Source organism: Babylonia areolata, chromosome 3, assembly GCF_041734735.1.
Source record: "Babylonia areolata isolate BAREFJ2019XMU chromosome 3, ASM4173473v1, whole genome shotgun sequence".
In the NCBI taxonomy this organism is placed as follows: Eukaryota; Metazoa; Mollusca; class Gastropoda; order Neogastropoda; family Buccinidae; genus Babylonia; species Babylonia areolata.
Window position 1 is genome coordinate 40,971,324 of NC_134878.1, and position 21,324 is coordinate 40,992,647.

The 21,324-nt window shown below is 43.3% G+C and overlaps 1 protein-coding gene across 2 annotated transcripts in view; it reads right to left on the reverse strand.

Moving 5' to 3' along the window:
- The window catches only part of LOC143280568 (proline-rich transmembrane protein 1-like), a 71,835-nt gene that overhangs the window by 7,608 nt on the left and 42,903 nt on the right, over nt 1-21,324 (reverse strand). The window contains exons 2-4 of one of the 2 annotated variants that reach the window (XM_076585260.1): nt 19,866-20,002; nt 15,495-15,689; nt 9,585-9,716 (exon numbers count right to left, since the gene is read on the reverse strand). In XM_076585260.1, coding sequence (XP_076441375.1) covers nt 9,585-9,716; nt 15,495-15,689; nt 19,866-20,002 — 464 coding nt within the window. Of the gene's footprint in view, nt 1-9,584; nt 9,717-15,494; nt 15,690-18,600; nt 18,616-19,865; nt 20,003-21,324 lie in introns of those variants that run through there. The other variant, XM_076585261.1, reaches the window with a different exon arrangement.

Below are 21,324 nucleotides of genomic sequence, written 5' to 3' on the forward strand. Positions count from 1 at the left end.
TTCAGGAGGTTCTTGTAGCTCTTCAAGAAGCGGGATTCACGGCTCGACCAACAAAAATCTTCGCTGGATTTTCAGAACTGGAATTCCTTGGACATGTGGTTGGTAACGGTGTGTGTCAACCACAAGAGGACAAGATTCAGAAGATAGTGAAGATCAATACCCCTTCTACAAAACGTCAAATCAGGGCTCTTTTAGGGTTGGTTGGGTATTATCGGAAATTTATTCCGAATTTCACCACAATCACGGCTCCGATTTCCAACTTGTTGGCTGGGCATTCATCTCGACGAATCGTTTAGACTCCAGACTGTCAGAGAGCTTTGCAGATTCTACAGAGGTGTTTGTCGAGCTCCCCAGTTCTCTTGTTGGCAGACCTTTCAAAGCCATTTGTTGTCAGGACAGACGCCAGTTCAGTGGGAATCGGGGGAGTTTTGTTGCAGGACTGGGAGGGCACCCTACATCCTGTGACTTTTGTCAGTAGAAAACTACTTCCCAGAGAGACAAGGTACAGCACAATTGAGAGGGAGTGTTTGGCCATTGTTTGGGTCATTTCAAAGCTAGGAAGGTACTTGTGGGGAAGGGGATTTCTGCTGGAAACAGATCACCGTCCATTGACCTACCTTCAGTCTGGAAGGTTCAAGAATTCCAGAATCATGCGCTGGGCACTTGCTCTGCAAGAATACCACTTTTCTGTACGATCACTGAAAGGAACTGAAAATCTGTGGGCTGATTGTCTCAGCAGAGCTGATTGAGATTTTTGTGTTGCGTGTTCGAATCACGTCGGGCTGATGGATTGACATTGTTTGAAGAACGTTGGCACGTTCTTTTATTAAGGGGGGGAGAACTGTAAAGAAAATGGTATCCTATTTTCCTCTATCCATTTTTTTACAGGGCAACATATTTATATCGGGGATTGGAATTTATTTTCATATACTACTTTCCTAGATCCATTTTTTTACAGGGCAACTTTTATATCGGATGATTGGGAATTGTTTCTTTTGAAAAATGGTTTCACGTGTTTCACGTGCATTTTTGTAATCATAGCATGAGTTATGAATGTGATGTGGTGCTGTGAAGTGTAGATTTGTTGCCAGATGGTGTCATGAAGCTGTCCAGGTTAGGACATATTTTTGCCTGTAAAGGTATGTTGAAAATTATTGCACTAAGTTTGAAATGACTTTGACTACGTTTTGTGATGGGATATTGACCACAGTATATAAAAGCAGGACATTTGAATGGATAATTTAAGTAGCGTTTGAATGAGATACATTGATATGTTGTGGTTGATTTGATGTTGTTGTAAAGCTTGTATGAGTAATCAGTACTTGGTGCTATGTTGATATACAGTTGATAATAGGTAGTAGTTACTTAAATTTGTCTTAAGTTTTGTTGGACTATTCAATGGCTAAGAAATGGTACTTTTTTTGAAACATTGAATTGTGTAGTAGCTAAGCAGCTACATTTTGGTATTTCCTGATGGGATGAATGGGAATCATTTTGAAGTAATTGTATTTTGCATTACTTAGGGTGGTGAATGGACATCGTTTTCCGAGCGAATATTTTTTTTTATTAGCTTCAGTGATAATTGGAATTTATGTCAATAGTATTGGATGAAGATTTCCTCTTTAGTGTTTATGTAAAGGTATGGTGTCTATGTTGTCTTGTTTGTCCACTTAGGTTTCCAGGAATAATATTCAAAACATGGTCTGTAGTGGGACTGGAAATGAGGGGGGTTTGCATCCAGAAAGTCAAGGAACTGACACATACTAAAATGTGCAGGCATCTAGTGGCTGGGACAGGCCACGGGTTTTTGGTTTTGTGCCGAGGTGCCAGGGACTGGCACTGGACTTCATAGAGCTGGATGGTGGGACCATCGGGGCAAACTATCGGCACAGGGGAAGAACGTGATGGTGGGACCATCGGGACGTGCTGAGTGAGGAGCCAGGAGCTGGCAAGACTGCTGAAGAACGTTCAAGGCGGTGACGTTAAAATTGTTTCCCCCCATAAAAAAATTATATCCCAGTCCAGGCCATACTTAGAAATGTTTGATATCTTTCTTAATAATAAATAAAAGGGTGTGGTTAATAAGTGTTTTCGTGTTTTGGGGAGAACACGTTCTGATTGGAGTGACAAGTGAACAGATAGCAGGCATACACTTACAAGCAAGCACACTCATTCTTGTGTAGTTATTTCTGTCTATCTGGCACTTTCTTTACATTCAAGAAAGAAGCAGAAAGAACGAAAGCTTAAAACACAGTGTTGTGGGAACAGGACATCAAGCTTCATTTTAACATGTATTGCCCTGTTTTGTCACTGAAACTGATTCCAACATCTACCTTCTTCCCTACCCCATCTCCATGAAAAAGTCCACCCAGTTTTCCTCCCACACCTGGACAGATCTGGTGTGTGGTGAGTGGTGGTGACTGACTCACCAGGTGTGTGGTGTGTGGTGAGTGGTGGTGACTGACTCACCAGGTGTGTGGTGTGTGATGCTGACTGACTCACCAGGTGTGTGGTGGTGACTGACTCACCAGGTGTGTGGTGGTGACTGACTCACCAGGTGTGTGGTGTGTGGTGCTGACTGACTCACCAGGTGTGTGGTGTGTGGTGGTGACTGACTCACCAGGTGTGTGGTGCTGACTGACTCACCAGGTGTGTGGTGTGTGGTGGTGACTGACTCACCAGGTGTGTGGTGGTGACTGACTCACCAGGTGTGTGGTGTGTGGTGGTGACTGACTCACCAGGTGTGTGGTGGTGACTGACTCACCAGGTGTGTGGTGTGTGGTGGTGACTGACTCACCAGGTGTGTGGTGGTGACTGACTCACCAGGTGTGTGGTGTGTGGTGGTGACTGACTCACCAGGTGTGTGGTGGTGACTGACTCACCAGGTGTGTGGTGGTGACTGACTCACCAGGTGTGTGGTGGTGACTGACTCACCAGGTGTGTGGTGGTGACTGACTCACCATGTGTGTGGTGAGTGTTGACTGACTCACCAGGTGTATGGTGCTGACTGACTCACTAGATGTGTGGTGCTGACTGACTCACCAGGTGTGTGGTGCTGACTGACTCACCAGGTGTGTGGTGAGTGGTGTTCAATTCAATTCAATTCATGTTGTTTAGAGCCCAGTCGACCGTTTAGGCCATCTCAGGGCTGTTACCACGTTTCAACAAAAAAATCTTCTCAAAACTGTAAATAAAATATCTTATTTAAAATTTTTATGTTTACAGCCCAGCCAGCTACTTAGGCCATCTCAGGGCTGTGACCACAACAAATCTTTACAGTATGCCTTTTTTTAAAAACATGCAATTAAAAATATCTAAATCTTGTTAAAAATATTTGTTTCTCTTAAAAAGTCCATTACTGCCCAGGGAGGCACATCCCTGAACAGTGTTCTCAAGGACTCAGCTGTGTAGTGTTTATGTCGGACCTCGTTCAAATCCCAGCAGTCAATTAATAAGTGTTTCACAGTAAGAGGTTCATGACAAGGGATACACCAAGGACCTTCTTCATTTTTTAGCAGATAGGAGTGTGTGAGGAATGTGTGGCCAGTATGTAATCGGCACATCACCGTTTCCTCTCTGCGGTTACCAGAAAAAGATGGAAGGTATTCTTTCAAATTTGGTCTAATTTGGAACAGTTTGTTGTTGGTATTGTTGTTCCATTCTTCTTGCCAGAGATTGTTTGTGTAACTTTGAACTTTTGGTTTCAGGTCAGAAAACGGAATTGTGGAATTGGATTTGGTCTGCTTTGTTGCACTTTTGGCTAGTTGGTCAGCCATCTCATTTCCAAAAATGCCCGAATGACCCGGTATCCAAACAAACACAATATTATAGTCATCATTTTTAAGGGAGGTGTGCAGCTCGTGGAATTTTAGAAGCATGGGATGATTTGTATTGCGGCCAGAGATGGCCTCCAGAGCAGACAGAGAATCAGAGAGGATAAGAAAGTTTTTGTTTTGTGACTGATGAATCATTTTTAGAGCTAAAACCAAAGCAGTGAGTTCTGCAGTGTAAACTGAGCTGTCGTTTGGAAGATGTTTAGATAAAGACGAGTTGTTGAGAGAAGGGGATACAGCAGCACAGCCAACACCTTCCTCAGACTTTGAACCATCAGTAAAAATGCGCAGGAAGTCTGGATACAACTGGCATAGTTCAGCATACAATGATTTATAGATCAGGGAGTTGGTGGACTCTTTTTTGTAAGAAGACAGGTCAAACCTCACCTCAGGAGTTTTTATCATCCAGGGAGGACTGTCCGGAAACTTGGAATCATCAGAAATGACATCAGTGTTTATATCCGCATCCTCCAGGTGTGGAAGAATGCGGATGCCCAGAGGTGGAATGCAGGACTGGTTATCTTGAAATTTTTCTTGAAAGGGAGGATTCATAACAATGTCATAGGCAGGGTTTAGTGGATCAGATGAAAGTTTCAGATAGTAATTTAAAGATAGCTTGAGGCGTCTGAGGGTTAATGAGGGTTCTCCGGCTTCAGCGTATAGACTATGAACTGGGGTCGTTCTAAATGCCCCCAGACACAGTCTTAATCCTTGATGATGAATGGGATCGAGCTTCTTGAGGTAAGAGTCTTTCGCAGAGCCGTATACAATGCTGCCATAGTCAAGCTTGGAGCGCACAAGGGCCCGGTACAGGCGTAGGAGGGTCCGACGGTCTGCACCCCAGTCCGTGTGAGCTACCACTTTGAGTGCATTGAGAGCTTGTTGACAGGATTTCTTGAGATATTTGATATGGCTGAGGAAATTCAGTTTTTGGTCAAAAATGATACCAAGAAATTTGGCTTCTTTGACAGATTTGATTTTTCCATTTTTTAGTTTTATTTCTGGGTCAGGAAAAAAGGTTCTAAAATTATGGAAATGGATACACTCTGTTTTGGAAGAAGAAAACTGGAATCCGTTGTTCTCAGCCCACTGTTGAATTTTGTCTACACATAACTGCAGTTGACGTTGTATGCATGGAAACGATTTCCCTGTTGCGTACAGAGCAAAGTCGTCGACAAACAGTGAAGAATCGGATCCATGGCGAACAGAATTTATAATGCTATTTATTTTAATATTGAAAAGTGCAGGAGAGAGAATGCTGCCCTGTGGAACACCCTGCTCCTGCGTGTAGAAGTCAGACAAAGAAGAACCCAAGCGGACCTGAAACTGTCTATTAGATAAAAACTTTTGGATGAATTTTGGAAGGCGACCTCGGAAACCAAGGTCATGAAGGTCAGATAAAATTCCATATTTCCAGGTTGTGTCAAACGCCTTTTCCAGATCAAAAAATATAGCTACAACATGTTGTTTGTTTACAAAAGCATTGCGGATGGTAGACTCAAGACGGATCAGATGATCAACTGTAGAGTGGTGTTTCCTGAAACCACACTGCTCAGCTGCTAAGAGCCCCTCAGTTTCTAGGTACCACATCAAGCGGGAGTTGACCATTTTCTCCATGAGTTTGCAAATGCAGCTGGTTAGAGCAATAGGTCGATAGTTTGAAGGGTTGCTCGGGTCTTTGCCAGGTTTGGGAAGTGGAATAATATGGGCTTTTCTCCAGGATGGAGGGAAGTAATCAGTGGTCCAGATATGATTAAAAACTTTTAGGACTGTTTGAAGACAACTTTCAGGTAAATGTTTTAATAGGCTGTAATGAATTTCATCGGGCCCAGCGGCAGAGTCATTGCATGACTGGAGACTCGACTTCAATTCATCCAGCGTAAAAGGCAGATTGTAAAGTTTGATACCATCAAAGTCAAAGTCACAAGGAGATTTTTCTTTTTGAGTTCTTAATTTTGAAAAGGCAGCAGATCTGTTGACAGCAGAGTTTTCCTGTAAAGTAGACGCTAATAAGTTGGCAACTGCTTCTTTTCCTGTAATTAGGCGGTCGTTTAGTTTCAGGTGATGGAAAGAGGGGCAGGTGTTTTTACCCTTGATCTTTTTTATAACTTTCCATACTTTCTTGGTAGATGTTTTAAAATTTAGTGTGGAAACAAATTTTTTCCAGGAATTGCGTCTGCTCATTTTGTAGATATGTCTTGATTTCGCTCGGAGACGTTGGTGGGCTCTAACGTTGTCTGTGGTTGGTCTTTTAAAGACCTTACGTTGAGCCTTTTTCCTCTCCGAGCAAATATCTCGACAATCTTGATTAAACCAAGGTGTTTTGGGAAGTTGAGGTGATCTACTGGAGGTAGGAATAGCCGTTTTTGCACTATTTAATATTACATCTATGAGATTTGACAGGATCATCAGAGTTTATTATGTTGTTTTCATCCATTTTTGAATGAACTATGGCAGAGAAAAGGTCCCAGTTGGCTTTATTCAGAAGAAAGTGTTCTGGAATAGAGATAGGCTCACGAACAGTGGGAGAAATAAGAATAGGGAAGTGGTCACTCCCATGCAGGTCATCATGTACTTTCCAATCATAGTCAAGGACTAATGATGGGTCACATACAGACAGATCCAAGCATGAGAATGTACCATTTCTAGAGTCAAAGAAAGTGTGAGATCCATCATTTAAGACACAGAGATCAAGATCAGAGAAGATAGTTTCCAGTAAGCGACCTCTGGAAGATGTGCGGTCACTTCCCCAGAGTGGAGAATGACCGTTAAAGTCACCCAGGAGAAGAAATGGTCTAGGTAATTGTTGAATAAGATTTTCAATGGCTTGTTTTTGAACTGGGATAGAAGGGCTGAGATAAAGGTTGCAGATAGTGATAGTTTTATGTAAACTAACTCTAGTTGCTACGGCTTGTAAATTTGTTATGAGGGGAACAGGACTGTGTAAAAGAGATTTGTGGATAAGTAAGGATACGCCTCCAGTAAGACCGTCTTTTTCAGTGACATCTGCTGGTGTGTTTTCAATGTGGTAGCCATTTATAGAAAAATCTTTACCATCCGGCAGAAATGTTTCCTGGATGGCCAGTACAGCTGTTTTTTTATCACAGCAGAAAGTAAGAAGTTCCTCATATCTAGCTTGTATACCTCTGACATTCCACTGAGAAATTGTGTTCATGTTGATGATGTTTATAGCCCAGCCGGCCACTTAGGCCATCTCAGGGTTGTCCTAGTAGTCCATATCATCACAGTCATCTTGGTCCGAAAGAGGGTTGTATTGATTTTGTAGCTTCAATTCAGCTTTTTTCTGTCTCCCAGAGAGAACAGACCACCTCCGATCTCCTCCAGGAGCTTTGTGTTCCGGTGGCTTGTGAAGAGCCGCTCTCCCATGGGAGACAGTTCCCCGCCCCCGCTGGTTTTTAAGTACTCCCCCCGGCTTGGGAGGAGGAGCAGGTTTGTGACTCCCCTCCCCAGCCGAGGATCCGGTCTGGGGATAAGGAGCTGCGGTAGAGGCAGATGGTACACCCCTACCAGAAGGAGTTTTCTCCCTCGCTGCAGAAGTACCGGAGGACCCCTGCAGAGAAGGAGAAGAAGGAGAAGAAGAAGAAGAAGAAGAAGAATGGGTGGATACAATGCCTCCACCCGAGGCGACTGACCCTTTCTTGTGTGTAAACTCTGTACATTCTGTCTGGCAAGCGATGCTTACCATCTTTACTTTGGTTTTGAGAACGCTGGCATACGATTGACCTTTTGGTTCACTGTTTTTCACCAACTTCCTGGCCTCAGAAAAGCTGCACTTTTTTCCTGCTTTTATCCGTTGAATTGTAGATTCTCTAACCCAGGTGGGGCAGGTCTTTGCAGAAGAAGGATGGTCACCTCCACAGTTCACACAAAGGGCAGGACTGGCACATGCCCCTGTGTGGGGAGACTTGGCACAAGTGCCACACACCTCCTCCTCCCTGCAACGATCCCGCACGTGGCCAAACTTCTGGCACTTGAAGCACCTGAGCGGAGTTGGCACGTACAGAGAAACGTTGACCCGCAAATATCCCACCCTGAGAGTCTCTGGTAGTACCGTGGATCCGAAGGTCAAAAAGAAGGTATTGGTCGGAACTCGGTCAGCGCCTTTCCTCACATGGACCCGATGCACATCCGTGACCCCCTGCGACGCCAGCTCCGTCTTGATTTCAGCCTCCGACACACCTTCCAAATCACGACATCTCATTACCCCCTTACAAGAATTGAGGCTCTTATGAGGGGATATTTTAACAGGGTGGTTCACAAAAGTTGAGGATTTCAGTAACTGGTCAGATTGCTTTTTTGTGGCACATTCAATGAGCAGCGTCCCATTCCTCAGCTTTTTCGCATCCTTTGCCTTGCCTCCCACAATAGCAGAGATTCCCTTTTCAACTGCGAAGGGACTCAGAGTCCGTAGAGGGTGATCACTGTCAAGGGGTTCAACCACCAACCAAGAAGGCCAATTACCAAACTCCCTCCTAGCATCATCATCCGAATCAGAATCAATTTCAATTCCATTTCCGTGCGTTCGTTTCCGTTTTATAGAGTTTTGATTTTGTTTGTGCATGAGGCGTAGGCTCAGCGATGGCAGTAAATATTCGGTCACCCCAGGAGAGCTGCCATGCTGGGGAAGGGACAATGGATGGTCAATTCGACGTCCGTCTGCCTGAAACCGTCCCGCATGAATTCAGACAGTACACTCTCACGACTAACTAACGTATAGCCATTCATCCCCTAGCCGAGTGTAAGAAACGTGGGATTACGGGCCAGATACACTGACCACGTTTGGGTCTTTGGTTCGGGAGAATTCATGCATCCAATCTGCTTCCCATACCCCGTCAACAAACAATATTTCAACATAACAAAAGTCCCTCCACCTAACAACCAATCCAAACCACATCACTATACCATCAATTGGAAGCAACAATCAGATGCATGAATCCTCCCGCTAACACCCCCGGCGACGTGAAGCCAGACCCCTGGGGGCGGTGAGTGGTGTTGACTGACTCACCAGGTGTGTGGTGAGTGGTGTGGACTGACTCACCAGGTGTGTGGTGCTGACTCACTCACCAGGTGTGTGGTGAGTGGTGCTCACTCACCAGGTGTATGGTGCTGACTGACTCACCAGGTGTGTGGTGCTGACTGATTCACGTGGTGTGTGGTGCTGACTGACTCACCAGGTGAGTGGTGCTGACTGACTCACCAGGCGTGTGGTGTGTGGTGCTGACTGACTCACCAGGTGTGTGTTGAGTGTGAGTGGTGCTGACTGACTCACCAGGTGTGTGGTGAGTGGTGCTGACCGACTCACCAGGTGTGTGGTGAGTGGTGCTGACTCACCAGGTGTGTGGTGCTGACTGACTCACCAGGTGTGTGGTGCTGACCACCAGGTGTGTGGTGAATGGTGCTGACTGACTCACCAGGTGTGTGGTGAGTGGTGCAGACTGACTCACCAGGTGTGTGGTGAGTGGTGCTGACTCACCAGGTGTGTGGTGGGTGGTGCAGACTGACTCACCAGGTGTGTGGTGAGTGGTGCTGACTCACCAGGTGTGTGGTGGGTGGTGCAGACTGACTCACCAGGTGTGTGGTGAGTGGTGCTGACTGACTCACCAGGTGTGGTGAGCAGTGCTGACTGACTCACCAGGTGTGTGGTGCTGACTCACCAGGTGTGGTGAGTGGTGCTTACTGACTCACCAGGTGTGTGATGCTGACTGACTCACCAGGTGTGTGGAGACTCACCTGACAGGAGTACATGATGGCGAAGATGCCGGTGGGGCAGAAACAGCAAAGGCAGGCGATGATGGACAGCATCAGGTTGTCAGGAGCGGGGTTCTGAGCCACGATCATCGTCGTCCCTGTGGGCTGTGTCACCTGTGGACCAGGAGACAGAAAACTGCCTGAAATGGTCATCATGAGCGGGCATCAGGGCAGTGAATTCATGCCCACCGTGTCTAGGGCTCTGCATATCAAAGGAGGACCCAATCTTCTCCTTCATCATTTTAATCTTCCCCAACTGAAGTCACATACCCATTCACACCTGGCTGGAGAGAGGAAAGTCTGAGGAAAGTGCCTTTAAGAAGAACACTACACCATGCTGAAACAGGGCCTCGAACCTTGATCATCAGTGAACAGTGGATCAGAAGTTCAATGCCTGATTCTGCCACTTTTGTCTGATGTTTATTCATATTCTTCTTCAGCCTCTTTGTAATAATCAGAATAATAGTGTGTCTGCACAGCGCTTTTAAACCTCTCAATTCACTTTGCAATAACATGCCAGGCACAAAGGACACAAGCACACACACACACACTAACACACTCATGTGCAAGCACACACACGTACACACACACACCAACACACACACACACACACTAACACACTCATGTGCGAGCACACACACACACACACACACACACACACACACACTCATGTGCGAGCACACACACACACACACCCACACCCACACACCCACCAACACACACACACTAACACACACACATACACCCACACCCACCAACACACACACACACACTAACACACTTATGTGCAAGCACACACACACACCCACACCCACCAACACACACCAACACACACACACACACACACACACTAACACACTCATGTGTGAGCACACACACACACATACACAGCCGCACACACAGATTTCCTTTCTTTTCACCCCTTTTGGGGTATGGAGAATCAAAAACAAAAGAACAAAACAAACATGAAAAACAACTAATAACTGACTTACTTCACAACACTCATGAAGCAAATACAGCACAAAATTCTCAATTTCACCATCAACAAACTGTAAAATTGCTTTGAAATAATGAAGACAGACCTATTATTTCAGTTGCAGAGTTATACTCAGACATTTGCTACTTTATACCTTTTGAAACAGAAAGCAAGAGTTTCTTAGATTTTGTCACCCTCATGGCATTGGATGACTATATAATTTTTGACTCTCTTGTGGAAACAAAGTGAGTTTATGTTTTAACCCGGTGTTTGGTTGTCTGTGTGAGTGTGCGTGTGCGTGTGTGTGTGTGTCTGTGTCCGTGGTAAACTTTAACATTGCCATTTTCTCTGCAAATACTTTGTCAGTTGACACCAAATTTGGCATAAAAATAGGAAAAATTCAGTTCTTTCCAGTCATCTTGTTTAAAACAATATTGCACCTCTGGGATGGGCACAAAAAAATTTAAAAAAGGAGCCAAATTATATGCAAACTGAATTTACTGTTATATTTATATTTTTTGTATTCTCTAAACTTGGCGCTTTGATCTGATATTCTGACACAACAAGAGCAGTCATTTTTATCATTTTTTGTTCAAACAGGAACTTCTTTTGCTAAGCATGGAAGTTATATTTATTTTGCATGTCTTTGGTGTAGATAGTAAAAAAGGGAAATTAACCTGTTATTAATGCTAGGGGGCTTAATTTGCTTTAAACTGATTTTTCTCATCTTAAACATTACATTTTGAAATTATACTCAATACATAAAAAGCTTGTGTGTTTTACTCTCAGTGTACAGGGCTTTTACTATGTTCATTCGCCCAAGTGGTCTTTTTCGGAAAATACTAAAATCAATACGACAAGTGGACTCTACAGATCTACTGGCTGAGCCCTGAAGGTCATGGACAAAAATCAATTGCGTACACATATTTATACATATTCAAAGCACGTGCTCATATTCTTCACGAACGCGAACGACGCCATTTTGTTTCAAGTTGTTGACCTGCCCGTTCAATCCCATATTCAATCGACAATACACGATAACATGTGATGGAAAGTTGGAGAAGGAGACCGTTAAATATTTATTCAAAGAAAGATTTGTGAATGTCTCATCACTTACTGGATTATGCCCCAAATGCCATAAAAATTTCCACAGAATCAATCGAAATTCACAGTTAAAAATAATAAACATGACAGTTAATACCCTTGAACTGATGAAACGTAAAAATTTCCAGTCTTGACTTTTCTCAAAATGAATTCCTTTTCACTTCATACAACGTTTAGAAGTACTTGTACTTAAGGGTTAGGAAAAAAATTACAAAAAATACAAAATACTGTGTAAGAAAATGAAACTTTCAGAACTGGTTTATTACGTGTTGAGCTATTACATGTAAAAAACAAATCAAATTTCTCATCTTATTTTTACAGTTTTGCCATATGTAGAAAATACTGCCAATTTTTCACCCCGAATCACCATACCCATGCTCGCTTTCTGCATTAAATTCGCTTTCTTCTTCGTCATCACCCACCTCTTCAATGTCCGACCCTTCAGTTTGTAGCATTTCAAGTACTTCGGCAACCCTAAAACATTGCCGTCACTGCCTTGTTCGCTTCACAACATTCCGAGAAGAGACCGCTTTGCTGACAGGCTGGCACGCGAGCAGACGACTGGTCAGTGACTTTGTCAGCGTGTGTGCGAGACAGGCCACACATCCCATATTAACCAATCATACTGTTCGATTGTGGAGTGACCCAGAATAGCGCACTCTGCTTGGCTAATCACAAAATCACGTGTACAGCGCATGATGGAATTTTACTTTTGGAGAATGCTATTCCATTCCTTCGTCCGAAACCGAATACGTTTTGTGAGCATTCCTTCGTCCGGAAAGAGTTAAAAAAAAGCATGTTTAAATGTTATATTTTTTAATGTCAGCTAAGCAGCCACGATAGTGTAATGGGTAAGACAGTTTCTTCTCACCCGAACGCGTGGGGTTTGAATCTGCTGTTTGGACTTTTCTTTTTCTTTTTTCTTTTAACCCGAAGCTTTATAATAACAAATACAGAACTCATTTTAACGATAGATTTTGTTTTTTTTAAGTGTATCACAAGTGAGTCTTGAAGGCCCTGCCTCTCTTGTTACTGTTATTGTTGTTGTTTTTCTTTTTTGTTCTACAACATCTGGTGGTTCTGCATCTTTGGAAAAGGGAATCTGCATGCTCAACATTTTATCCACAACCTGACTGCTTCAGTAGTTGTGAAAAACTCAGCAAAATGAGTGAGTAACATTTCAACTTTATCCAGTCATCTCTAATGCATGTTAACAGTTCTGACAATCATTGATCATTGTTTTACATATTCTGGGTTACTTCTTTTTGTTCCATCCATTAACTGAATCTGACAGATGTTCCAAACAGTAATCATTGACACTGTCAGGAGAGTGGTTAGGTTTGAAGTAATAATAATAATAATAATAATAATGGATACTTACATAGCACACTATCCAGAAATCTGCTCTAGGTGCTTTACAAAAAACACTTTTGTTAACATAAAACATTACATCAATGTTACATACACACGCCAATATGTGAATACACACACACACACACACACACACAGACACACAATGCATAATACATTTTAACATACATGTGTATCTAACAGACACGCACACATAGGCAGGCACAAACTTACATAAACACATGCACACACTATACACATTCATATACATGCATGTAGTTATGTACACATACGTATGTATACACACATAGTCAAGCACAGCTAACGCAAAGGAAGTGGACCTGCCACAATTGAACTTATTGCTGAGGTAAAAGGTGAGTTTTGAGACGAGATTTAAAAGATGCCAGGGAATCAGAATGACGGAGGTTATCAGGGAGCTTGTTCCATGTCTTTGGTGATTGAAAAGAACGATCTGTGTCCATAGGTCTTACTTCTGACATGAGGTATCCTGAGAAGTCGAGTATCAGAGGAAGAACGGAGCTGGCGAGACGGGGTATAGATATGGAGGAGGTCAGAAAGGTACTTGGGGCCAGATCCGTTGACTGCAGAAAAGGTCAGAGTGGATAGCTTATAGTCTATTCGATCAGAAACGGGTGACCAGTGGAGAGACTGAAGGAGAGGAGAAACATGGTCAAATTTAGAAGCTCTGCAAATGAGTCTGGCAGCGTTATTCTGAATTCGCTGGAGTCTGTCTGATAGATATTTGGGAAGGCTGGCTAAAAGAGAGTTGCAGTAATCCAATCTTGAGAAAACCAGAGAGCGTATAAGTGTCTTGGTTGCATCGGTTGAGAGATAGTGGCGGATAGAGCTGATTCTACACAGTTCCAAACAGGCAACTTTACAGATATCTGAAATGTGCTGTTGGAAGGAAAGAGACTGGTCTAGGATTACACCAAGACTGCGAACAGAAGGATAAAGTGAAACAGGTGTGCTATTGATCAGAAGAGAGTCAGGAAAAGAAGGATGTCTTATCATCATTTAGTTGCAGCTTGTTGTGAGTCATCCAGTCCTTTAGGCCAGCAATGCACTCCTGTGTTTGAGTCACCAGTGCATCAAATTCAGCTATGGAAGCTGACTGATAAAGTTGTGTGTCATCAGCAAAGCTCTCATGCGACATCGCATGATGACTGATGACATCTGACACAGGAGCCGCATACAGCACGAAAAGAAAAGGACCTAGGACAGACCCCTGTGGGACACCACATTTTAAGGCAGATACACTAGAGTATCTACCATTTACACAAACTTCCTGTGTACGATCTGACAGGCAAGACATGATCCATGCTAGTGCAGTGTCACGAATACCAAAGGAAGTTTTAAGTCTGTTCAAGAGGATCGAGTGGTCAATACTGTCAAAAGCTGCTGACAAGTCTAAGAGAGCGAGAACAGATAATCTTATCCTCATCAAATCCTGAAAGCAAATCATTCACTATTCTAAGAAGGGCTGTTTTGCAACTATGACCACATCTATAAGCTGACTGGTGGGAATTAAGTAAACCATTTTGTTCCAGATGAGCTAAGAGCTCTGACAATATGATCTTTTCTAGCAGTTTTGATAAAAATGACAGATTAGAGACAGGTCAATAATTTTTCAAACAATTATGATCCAAAGATGGTTTCTTGATCAGTGGACGTACAACAGCAGATCTGAAGCTTTCAGGGAAACAACCAGACAATAAGGAAGAACTGACATGAGTAATATGTGGCAGTAGAACATCAAAACATTCAACCAACAAAGAAGATGGGACAGGGTCAAACTCACAGGATTTCGGACAAGCTCTCAGACACTTTTCTTCACAAAATCTTCAGTAACCGGTTGGAAACAATGTAAAACAGGACCACTGTACATGTGTTCTTTAACGGGTGAAGGAGACACAATCGAGTCAAGCTTCTCACGAATGCATGATATTTTTCCGGTGAAGAAGTCAGAAAACTTTTGAGGGAGTTCCTGCATGTCACTGAAATAAATGTTCTTGTATAATTTAGTTTGGCCTTTTCTTGTTTTGTATTATTTCACTTTACAGCTATTTGACATTTTTCTTTGTGAAATTTGGGTTGCTCTCCCCTGTGTGTGTTGTCATGTTCAAGAAACACCTGTTCCTTCCATTATTCTGCATGAAAGTATTTGTTTCTCAAATAAATTGGATTTTTGTCTTCACAGAATTCTGGACTTAAGGCCATGGTTCTTTTAAATGTGCTGAGCAAACATATACAAGTGTGAAAAACTCATTCTCTGAGTATTCACAGATGTGTTCACGTTTGCAGCAATAGTCCGCATCCAAAGCAGCAGAACCACCAGATGTTGTAGAGTAAGAAAAACAACAACAACAATAACAGTAATAATGACAGAGTCATCCACTGCCATCAGAATGACAGACACATGAAAGTTGGTCATGACTCACCAGCACGGAGGTAGTGGGCTGACCGTAAGGCCCCTGGATGTAGGCCCCTGGTACAGGCTGTCCCTGGGGGTACCCCGGCTGGCCCGGTGGGTAGGCGCCCTGAGGATACTGTCCGGGTGGAGGGTAGGGGGATCCCATCGTCCCTGGGTTCTTGCCAACCTCTGGGGGTGCTTGTCCTGGGGCGTGGTGGTAGCCCTGCACACAGCGTGCAGTGTCACAATAACAGTCACAGTTATTCGTCATGAAAACTATCAATAAAGATCGATAGACTCAACAACAAAGGGTAGAACCGATAAAGCTGAGTATGAGATGTTATGATCTGATGTGTACTTTGAAACATTCATAACTGATCTGTGTGAGTCAAGGTTGTACAGTCATATCTACACTTATGACTGACTCAGGATTATCACAGTTTGTTTCAGCACTTCCATCCACAGTTTCATTGCAGTTTAGTTCATCCCAGTTTACATGTCTCAGTAAGCCACAGAATCTGTTTGTATCTAGTTTATCATAATCATGGATTGCTCTTTTGAATGAATGCTCTCTAGATTCTCTATTTTTGACAAGGAACACTGTGGTCACTACATATAGCTGGCAGGACTTCTGTTGATCAAATAATTCCTGGGCTTTGGGTAATGATCAAATCTGAACACAAGTTTGTTAATTTGGTGATTCGTGATGGTTCATTATCAACTGTCTGATTTAGTAACAGTTCATAATATAAACCAGATGATTTGAAAGTGTGTTTAAGAAATCAGTGTCGGAATTACCCAGAATCAGAAATTTCAGTGATGTATTTTTTACTTTGCTAATGCTCTCTTCCACTAATTTCCAGTAGTTTGGCAGGCAATAAAACATATAATTTGCAGACTTGTCTGATCTAATTTAGTCTTGACCCATACAGCTTCCAAACCATTCACTTGTGGGTCGAACCTGAGTGTATTACAATACATATTATTATACAATTATAAATCATTTCCACCATGTTGATTTTCAAATCTGTCATGCCTAATCAGTGGGTGAAAGCTGACTGAATGGAAGTATAACTGTCAGAATCAGAATGCCAAGTTTATAGTATGAATCTTATCTCAAATCATGGTTTTTATCTGAGGCAACTGTGTTCTTTTAAATGAACCCCTGTTTTTAGAAAATGAACCAGAATGGACAGGGAAACATTAAAAGGATGATGTAGGCATGACAAAATGAACACTGTAAGTCCAAGAAAGATAACTCCCTGTTTATATGCAGAGCTTTGTGATAATAAAAACTAGTCTTGGGACAATGTATGTTAAACTCCCATTGTAATTTACATAACAGTACTGTGCAGTACATAAAACAAGAACATGACCAGGGCGGGCAGAAACTGATAATCTGACAGTTCCCCTGTGTCCCTGAAAAACATGCTACTTGATGAAAAACCAGAAGACAATCACCATGAAATGAAAATGAACAAACCTGGAAAAGAAAAAGAAAGCTTACAATGTTAACAAGAGAAAAGTGTAAAAATGACTGAAAGAGCAACAGATAACACAAAACGAACACTGAAGAAAAGAATCAATCAGTACTGTGAGACAGTGCACTCCCTCTGGTAACAATTCAAACGTATTTCATTATGGTCGATAAGTTTCCTACTTAAATGCCAAAAACTTTATGGATCAAATAGAAACACTCACACACACACACACAAATGTGCACAGGTGGCAGTTTCTACTTGTTCAACAAAGATTGCCCCATCGTAAAACCAGGTGTTGGCCAATCTTCTTTTGTCATTTGTGATTCCGAACCATCCAGACTATCTTGACCCTTTCTCTGCTGAGGTCTTGGTTCACACAGAGACATGGTTCTGCTGGTTCAGATCAGCCAGGGTGTGATGCCAATGGCTGTGTGGACCGAGTGAGTGAGGGATGTCAGAAACAGCTTCCTGATGTCCACTATCTGCAGCTTCTTCCTTCACAGAACTGTGCATGTAGGATGTGAACTTGACCAGGGTGGGATGGCTTTTGGAATCCCTTTGTGACAATTTCCTGCTGACACCATGGCTTGTGTCTATCATGTCATCTGTAAACTCAATGTCCACTTCCCTCAAAATCATCTTAACAAATCATCTGTTGACTTTCCCTTCATCTCAGGCACTACCTGATCCTTATGGAATTCTACCTTCCGTACTGCTCGAATTCATCCACTGTCTTGGAGCTTTAAAATCTGTCAATCCATGGCCTCCATGGCTGCATGTAGTTCTTTGACTGTCCATCATAAGCCATGTATTTCCCTTCAAAATGGATCTAAGATCTTTGCAGCAACTGCTTTGTAAGTCATTTCCAAGATATTAGGATCTGTAAGTGCTGTCTTGAGCTCAAGTGCTGTTTTGAGTGTACTGTATTGTGTGGTGTATGTATCTCTTTTGCTCAAACTCTCTCTCAAACACTCCCTGAGAAATGTGTATGTTCAGTGCCATACCATGCCACACCTGCATAAAGGGGTGACAGTGGGGATGGTGAGAGTGCAGTGTCACACAATGCCTTGCCTGCATGTTGGGCTGATAGAAGCTTTGTAGAGGGTAGCTTGATGCAGGTTCAATGTCACAGCATGCCTCACCTGAATGTACGTTTGAGGTTACGACTGCTGAGAGTACATACCATACCTTACCCACATATACAGCTGAAGGTAGATGTATTCCCTGCACATGGGGCTGATGGAAAGGTTGTTGAGGGTACAGAGCTGCACTATGGTTGAGGTTATGCTTGTTTAGGGTACAGAGACACACAATGCCTTATGCACATAAAGGGTTTACAGTAGGGTTCTTCAGGGTAGAGTGTGACACAGTGCCATACGTGCATGTAAGGCTGAGGATAATGTTGTTGAGGGTACAGAGACACAGTGTCATACCTGTATGTAGGGCTGAGGATAGGCTTGTTGAGGGTACAGAGATACAGTGCCATACCTGTATGTAGAGCTGATGATAGTGTTGTTGAGGGCACAGAGATACAGTGCCATACCTGTATGTAGGGCTGAGGGTAGTGTTGTTGAGGGTACAGAGATACAGTGCCATACCTGTATGTAGAGCTGAGGATAGTGTTGTTGAGGGTACAGAGACACAGTGCCATACCTGCATGTAGGGCTGAGGATAATGTTGTTGAGGGCACAGAGATACAGTGCCATACCTGTATGTAGGGCTGAGGATAGTGTTGTTGAGGGTACAGAGATACAGTGCCATACCTGTATGTAGAGCTGAGGATAGTGTTGTTGAGGGTACAGAGATACAGTGCCATACCTGTATGTAGAGCTGAGGATAATGTTGTTGAGGGCACAGAGATACAGTGCCATACCTGTATGTAGGGCTGAGGATAGTGTTGTTGAGGGTACAGAGATACAGTGCCATACCTGTATGTAGAGCTGAGGATAATGTTGTTGAGGGCACAGAGATACAGTGCCATACCTGCATGTAGGGCTGAGGATAATGTTGTTGAGGGCACAGAGATACAGTGCCATACCTGTATGTAGGGCTGAGGATAGTGCTGTTGAGGGTACAGAGATACAGTGCCATAACTGCATGTAGGGCTGATGATAGTGTTGTTGAGGGTACAGAGATACAGTGCCATACCTGTATGTAGAGCTGAGGATAGTGTTGTTGAGGGTACAGAGACACAGTGCCATACCTGCATGTAGGGCTGAGGATAATGTTGTTGAGGGCACAGAGATACAGTGCCATACCTGTATGTAGGGCTGAGGATAGTGTTGTTGAGGGTACAGAGATACAGTGCCATACCTGTATGTAGAGCTGAGGATAGTGTTGTTGAGGGTACAGAGATACAGTGCCATACCTGTATGTAGAGCTGAGGATAATGTTGTTGAGGGCACAGAGATACAGTGCCATACCTGTATGTAGGGCTGAGGATAGTGTTGTTGAGGGTACAGAGATACAGTGCCATACCTGTATGTAGAGCTGAGGATAATGTTGTTGAGGGCACAGAGATACAGTGCCATACCTGTATGTAGGGCTGAGGATAGTGTTGTTGAGGGCACAGAGATACAGTGCCATACCTGCATGTAGGGCTGAGGATAATGTTGTTGAGGGCACAGAGATACAGTGCCATACCTGTATGTAGGGCTGAGGATAGTGTTGTTGAGGGTACAGAGATACAGTGCCATAACTGCATGTAGGGCTGATGATAGTGTTGTTGAGGGTACAGAGACACAGTGCCATACCTGTATGTAGAGCTGAGGATAGTGTTGTTGAGGGTACAGAGACACAGTGCCATACCTGTATGTAGGGCTGAGGATAGTGTTGTTGAGGGTACAGAGATACAGTGCCATACCTGTATGTAGGGCTGAGGATAGTGTTCTTGAGGGTACAGAGACACAGTGCCATACCTGCATGTAGGGCTGAGGATAGGCTTGTAGAGGGTATCCCTGCTCTGCACCAGAAGGCCCCATGAGTGGCTGACCTTGAGGACCTTGCACCTCAGAATAGGCAGGGGGTGGGGATTTACCCAGGCTGGGGTCTGTTTCTGGAACAGAAACACAGCATGTTGTATAACAGTGGTAAAAAAAACAGTGAAACATTTGGGCTTTCCTCGACACTTATGCACATACACACATGCATGCAAACACCAAATACTGAAGTGCACACACACACACATACATACACACACATATATAGTCCACATACACAGACACACTTTTGTGTGTGTGTGTGTGTGTGTGTGTGTGTGTGTGTGTGTGTGTGTGTGTGTTTGTGAGGGGTGGGGGGATGCAATGAACAAACTTCAAACCTGAAAACAAACTGATTCTGTCACAGTCTTGATCGATTTACCAGTCAGTGGAGATCAAAGTGTAGGTTTCAGACATGGACAGGATAGTTACAACTGCACTGAAAAAGAAAGCATGCCTCACTGGCCAGTAATTATGGTAAGTATTACTCTTTTATAAACTGCGTACTGTCAAATTTCAGAAGAGAAAATTACAAATCCTTGAAATAAACTGTTGACACTCCCCAAAACAGAGTAAGGCTGCCAATATGACAAGGTAAAAACATAAGCCCACCAGTGTCTATGCGAGTGAACACAAGCGTTGCAGCCCGCAAACACAGAAAGAACAGAAAGGAAGGAACTTCACACAACAAAATCTCAAAAAAGGAATGACTTTAAAAAGATTAGTATACTCAATATTGACAACTGTTCACCGCCGCTTAAACGTCCAATGTGGAAGCATCAAGACAGAGACAGAAATAGCAAGAACTCAACCAGGAAAACGACACTGCATTTCAGGAGGAGGAAAATTGCTCACAAAGTGGAGAATGAGTTTCTGTGAGGCAAAAAGTCTGATAACTGACAAGAAAAAAAAAATGTGAGGAAAGTTAGGTTGAATGAGACCAGGTGATTGCAACGACCCTTTTTTGCATGCGAGACACAACAGAAGAAAAGAGGGGCAGGAGGAGGCAATGGGGGTGTGGGGGGCAAGGGGGTGGGGGGGGGGGGGGGGAGGACAGCAAAGCCGAAGCCCACTGCCCTGGTCCAGCAAAGCCGAAGCCCAATGCCCTGGTCCAGCAAGAATGTAACCAAATACTGTGTGTTTATGTGAGTGTGTTTCATTGGTAATGCAAGATTTGAATGTTTAGTTTATACAGTCAATTTATGTCATGTTGTGTTCATGTGTTGTATTAGTCGTAACAGATGTAGCCAAATGCTTGGCTGGCTATGATACCACAACAAATGCATAGCAGACAACATGTAAATCTATATATCATTCACTGCCAGATTATGCCTGTTGTGCTCACACACACTTAAATAAGTCAGAATATTATCAGATTTTTATCTAATCTTCCTCTGTC